This window comes from Cyprinodon variegatus, unplaced genomic scaffold (genome assembly GCF_000732505.1).
Source record: "Cyprinodon variegatus isolate N-32 unplaced genomic scaffold, C_variegatus-1.0 Scaffold37, whole genome shotgun sequence".
Classification (NCBI taxonomy): Eukaryota; Metazoa; Chordata; class Actinopteri; order Cyprinodontiformes; family Cyprinodontidae; genus Cyprinodon; species Cyprinodon variegatus.
The window spans coordinates 1033609-1039533 of NW_015150490.1; the positions used below are offsets into that span (position 1 = coordinate 1033609).

The window sequence follows — 5925 nt, forward strand, 5'->3', positions numbered from 1 at the left end:
TGTTCAGCATGGGGGTGAGTAGAAAATGAAGGCTAATCATGTTTTGGGTGTACTATTCCTTTAAGGACTAGGTATTGTGGACTAGGATGTCTCTTTGCAGATGTAGTGGTGCGAAAAATTCCTCTCAAACCCACCTGGTATTATAACCCAACACATGCCAGAATTCAACATGATGATGAGCCGTTTAAACACGACACCAACAGCAAAGCAGACAGTGGAACTTTTAATTACTATGTTAATAACTGTGTATAATTCATTAGTAGGTTGGTAAAAAAAACAAAAAAAAAAACAAAACACTCATATAGTATGTTTCAAACCGCAATAAAGATCTTAAAAGAATGATGTATTTGAGTATTTTATTTTTTACAACGCAACTTGGAATTATGGGTAATCCAGAGCGTAGATCAAAACCATAGCCATTACTGTCATGTTGGGTTCAAGGTGTCTAACCCACATGCAGAAAACACTCTTGAAACAGGGAAGAGGTTAAAATTTTTACAAGTTTAATCCTCCCGTGACCAGTTCTTCTGACTGGTCACGGGAGGGAAGCCACTGAGGAGGACAGAGCAGTTAGTGTTGATCCAGGAAACATGCAGATTTCAGACGACGAGAATTAATACCTGCTCAGAGAGGATACTGATCAGCAGGGGGGGAACCTTGTGAGTCCAGAGGCTAGTCGGCAGGTAGAGGGGTGAGTGCTGAGGCAGAGACTGAGACAGAGTGCAGGCAGGCAGATTCCAGACCGAGATACTTTCTCCAGGATTCCAGGTTTCCAGAAAAATCAGGATCTGTGAGGCAGAGAGAAACTAGATCAGACAGGTTCTCAAAATCAGAGTTACAGATCAGGCAGGCTGGCTCAGGTTTTGCTAACCATTACTGGCAAACACCCTGGCAGGGAAGTGTCAGCCTCCTCCTCCTTAAATAGGTCTTCTTGATGAGGAGACAGGAAACAGGTGTGTGAAAGTGAGCTCATGCCCTCAGGAGGAAGAACTCAGGCGCCCTCTGGTGGAGAAAGTGAACAAGCCTCCAGATCCCAACAATTACATACAATATGTTAGCGACGATGGATACCAAAATTAGGTACTTAAGCGGGGTGTTGTACTTCATATGGGGCCCACCCAGATAATGTCGCTTACGGGCCTATTGTTGTGTCGTTACACTGTTGCTGTAGTTATAAAAAAAAAAAAAAAAAAGTTTAAGAAACTTGACTTTATGAACAAATAAAAACTTGTCCAGATGTAGTCCACATTCTTTTTTAACATCCGGCTCTTTGCAGATCATCTCTTAGGACATTTAGAGTCTAAAATTAAGGATGCTACAGCGGCTCTCCCTCATCTACTATCACCCTTTAAAATGTTTTTTTTATCGCTTACAGATACATGCTGCCTCCCAAACTGGCTTTGAAATCTAATTTGTATACATTAAAATAAAGTTGTTTGTATCCCATTTTGATCTGCTAGTAATACAAACAACAGTCCCTTCAATATAGCTCCATCCTAAAAATCTAATCAAACCATTTAATCAGTTTGTCTATATACTATTTACAACACATATCATCTCAAGGCAATTTATAGTCAACCCAATGAAAGCATACAGAGTTCTTAAAATGTTTTCAATCAAAAGGAACTCGGCAGATTGAATTGAGTCATTGATTGGCAGAAGTGACTCCTCCTTGGTGAGTCTATAGTGACAGTGGAGAGTTGCTTTCATTGTGATGCTAACTTTGCAGGAAAACTGTTTTAAGAGAAGAAAATCTGCAGAATTAGGCTCATTGTGAACAGCCCTCTGGCACAAATGAGCAGACACAGAAAAAATAAAACAGAAGCCTTGCTCCATATGTGAAAGAAAAGAAAATTGTTAGTTGGAATATTTTGTGTTATGGATTATGGATAGTTTGTTCAGCGTTATCTGAGGTTTTAGTTTTCAGCCAAAACATATGTTTTGGACCTTGATGAAAAAGTAAAATTCTGAGCTCATCTAACAAGAAGGCGTACCTTTGTCCCCTAGATCAGCGTTTCCCAATCCGGGGTACTCTAACCACTGGTGTTCTGTGTGTGCATTGCAAAATAAGATGGACTCGTGATCTGTTTTGCTTTGTGAGGACCCAATTAAAAAAATAAAACAAGCTTTTTTCAACCAAGAATTGAGTTATTCTTATAGGTTTGAGTTCACCTCCAGCTGTGACACACATCACACCAAACAGAGGAACAGACTGGATGTAGAGGACAGCTTAGGATCGATCACCTGTTTTTCACACTATCAGAGTTATCAGAGCTCATCAAAGCAACTCATGTGTCTTGAGGAAAACCAAGTAAAATGAATTAGGTCAGTCTGACTATACATTTTGTTCTGCATTTTGTTCCCAATTCATCAAGTTTAAATGTGATTATAAGGGAGTTACTCGGAGGAGCTCGAGTTTTATAAATACAGATTTATAATAGGATTTTATTTTGTATTTATTTTAATTCCTGACTAACTTTCAGGCAACATACTTATGTTTTTTTATTTTTAATTTGAGATGGAATTTACTTTTAATTATTTCATGGGACATGTAATCATATAATTTAATGCTATATAATTTTTTTTTAAATCATGTACAAGAGAAGAAAGAAAACAAAGGAATGTTATATCTACTTATTTTATAGTGTACTTATTTATGTCATGGGACGCTCACCTTTTGTATATACTAATATATTTTGGCCCTCCATATACATCAGGGATCCCACAATGGTTGTGCAAATCATCTCGTGACCACACTTGGTGACCCCAGAGGGTCCTGACCCCCGTTTTGGAAACGAGCACTAGATGACTTGTAGCAGACTACAACCAAGGTTTTTATCCTGACCCAACTCCATCAAGGTCATGGTGTGTTAACAAAAAGTTAGGGTCCCAACAGATTCTGCCAGCTAAGCTGTCTATCTTTAATTATCGCTCTAATTCCACAGCCTTTACATTAGGTAGATTACTTTTTTTTGCAATATATGTTTAAGTGCAAGTGGACTGCTCAGTTTTATAAAATATCATAATTTTGTGGTATGGTATTAAACTAACCCTGGTTTACAGTACTTTACAACCTTGTTCACGAACCTGTCGGATATGATCTTTGGAACACAGCGATAAGTAAGCCCCTGTCAGATCTCCAGAGGGAGCATTTGATAAAGGAATACCCCAGAAATACAGACAGGTGCCCTGGAAACAGCCAAATTAAGGTCCAAGCCTTAATGGTACACAAAAGGAGATAGAGGTCAGCCAGATAAACAGACTGTTCTCCACTCAACCAGCTAAAGTGCACACCCAGTGAGTGAATAGTTGTTGTTTTTTTCAGTTTTTCCACATTTTAACATTAAAAACGGAAAAATATTGTCATTGCAAACTATTTTCACCTTGAAATCCGTCTTAGTTATTACACTATCTTTTGGTAGAGGTTCACATCATGGTTTTCTATCAGTTTATGAATTAATGTTTTTTTTTCTTCATTTTTGTGCAATCCCTTAGGTGCGCTTGTAGGAGATTGCTCTACTTCTAATGACACCCAGAGGCCTAGCCAGAAATTTTTTATAAGGGTGGCCAGGCAATAACAAATGTACACTGATGGGTGGCCAAAGGTGGATAGGTGCCAGAACCTCAGGAAAATTAAAGAGCAAAACATCCATATTTTCTAAATGAAGACAAACTATTCTTTCCTACATCCTTTGTTAACAAATAGACATATATAGTGGATACAATTCTTTCAGGTTTAAGTTCTGGGGCAAACATCTTTTCCAGTGTCATTACTTACTTTTATCAATAATCACTCAAAAAAAAAAAGATATTTACAGGTACATATCTACATGAATTGATTATTTCATACTTTTTTATTAAAATAACTATTTATCTATGATTTCACTGAAGACTCCTAGATGACGGAGAGTCACATAATTTTCTCTTTAACCCATATAACACAAAATCTAGTTCTGAAAAGAGCATAATTCTGTACTTATCTTTAATTTCAGTATATTTATGTGCATAATTATCCACAGTGTCTTTGTTGTCAAGTAAATGTTAATATATTAAAAAAAATAAAATGGTTAGAATTTCTACTTGAGAGTATTACTGTTGCCACCATCTGTATTAGAGGGAAATAAATGGTAGGGGTGGCCACAGGGGGGGCCAATGATTGGCTAAGGGTGGCCATTGCCACCCCTGGTCCCCCATCTAGCTCTGCCCCTGATGACACCAGCAGTTCAGTATTATTCCAAACAAAATAAATAAATAAATAAATAAAAATAATAATAGTAACGAAGAAAAACAAAACAAACAAAACAAAACAAAAAAACAGGTGTAAACTTTTTTTTTTTTTTTTTTGCTGATTGTAATTACAGTGAATAACCAGCCGGGTGAAGTGTTGTCATGACAACTTGCGTCACTGCTTGTAAAAACGCCCATCGGGCTTCCTTACTTACACTTCCGTCAAGTTGAGCAGTTGCTGCTTAGTCTCTGTACATTGTGGTCTTTTTTTATTCAATCAGACTCAAAAAACACTTTGATAGAGAAAAATGAGCGAAATCAAACCAGAAGATCCAGCGACAGCTGAGCTCAGCGCCGAGGAAAAAGACTGGGCGGCAGCTAAAGCTTTTTTTGACAGTTTGAAAACAAAAGTACCGAGGCCGGTGAGTTTTTTTTTTTCGTTTTTCCACCTAGCTTTTTATTACGTATTTTCAACAGTTTGGCTTTTTCAACATATCTTATGTGTCAGTAATGTTTGTTTGTTTTCTTCCTCTCTCTGTGTCAGCCCAAACCCCGGAATGCTGTAACCATCGCCGTCTCCTCTCGCACCCTCTTCAACATGGTGGCAGAGAGGAAGATCTACGAGGATGACGGGCTGGAGACGTACGTTGGGTTCCAGGTGAAACATGAAGACGAGCCTTTGAAACCTGGACCTGCATTTCCCTTTGTTAAGGTAGGCCTGATCTGTGGGAGTGGTTAGCAGCTGTAGCTGCAGGCGTTGGCCTGTTTAATGTATTCCAGTTGTAGCTTACTGTTGATAGTAAGAAGTTATCATGGTGCTGCTGGCAAAACAAAAAAGCAGGTCCTATAAATAGTTTAATATTCAGGGGCGCATCTAAGGGGATCCCAGGTTTGGGCTGGTTACAGTATTGGTGCCCCTTCTTCTTTTGTTGACACTAGCTACAATTTTGTGGATGTGTGTGTGTACAAAAAGTTTTCTACTATTCTTTTCTTAAAAAAAAAAAAAAAAAAATCATTAAAAGTGAACAAAACCCATTTTTATCACTCTATAAGTTGACCCAAGACATTATCATTTTTTTAAAACAAGCTCTGAGGTTTATAATGATGTATTTTTTTATGAAATTTAAAAAGAATCACAAAATGAAAAAAGTCTGTTTTTCATATAAATATTTTAAAATATCTCTAATTAAAACTAATCAATGCAGTATTTATTTTTCAATTATTGACTTTTATTGAAAGTTAGTGATGGCTTAATTTAGATTTTTTACTCTTGTCTTTTTAATCATGATGCTCTCACAAATGAAGTTAATCGTTGAAAGGTACAAAACTATTGATTTGTTCATTTAATTGTATTTCCTCTTTAACAGGCAGGTTCCACATTGTAACTTCTGTCACTTGTTTTGGCTGTGACATGGAAAAAAAAAAAAACTCTGATCTTTTTTGCAAATGTGGAGCATTAGTTAAATATTTTTTTCTGATAAGGAGCTGAACATCTTTTTTCGTTATTGTTGTTTACAGTATAACATACTTAAGAAAGTTCTTTGTATTACAAAACGTCTCTCCTGTTGTTAGATGATTTTTATACATGCTACTTAACAGCTGGTAGTTCTAATGGAGAAAGGTTTGGTTTTCAACAGTCTCCATCCATCCATCCATCCATCCATCCATCCATCCATCCATCCATCCATCCATCCATCC

General features: G+C 37.1%; 1 protein-coding gene across 1 annotated transcript in view; it reads left to right on the forward strand.

Annotated features, from left to right (window-relative positions):
* Positions 1-4424: 4424 nt before the first annotated feature.
* Positions 4425-5925, forward strand: part of LOC107105166 (cytosolic 5'-nucleotidase 1A-like) — a 5758-nt gene continuing 4257 nt past the window's right edge. The window contains exons 1-2 of the mRNA XM_015405285.1: positions 4425-4649; positions 4772-4939. Of these exons, the coding sequence (XP_015260771.1) occupies positions 4536-4649; positions 4772-4939 (282 nt within the window). The 5' untranslated portion in view covers positions 4425-4535. The remainder of the gene's footprint in view (positions 4650-4771; positions 4940-5925) is intronic.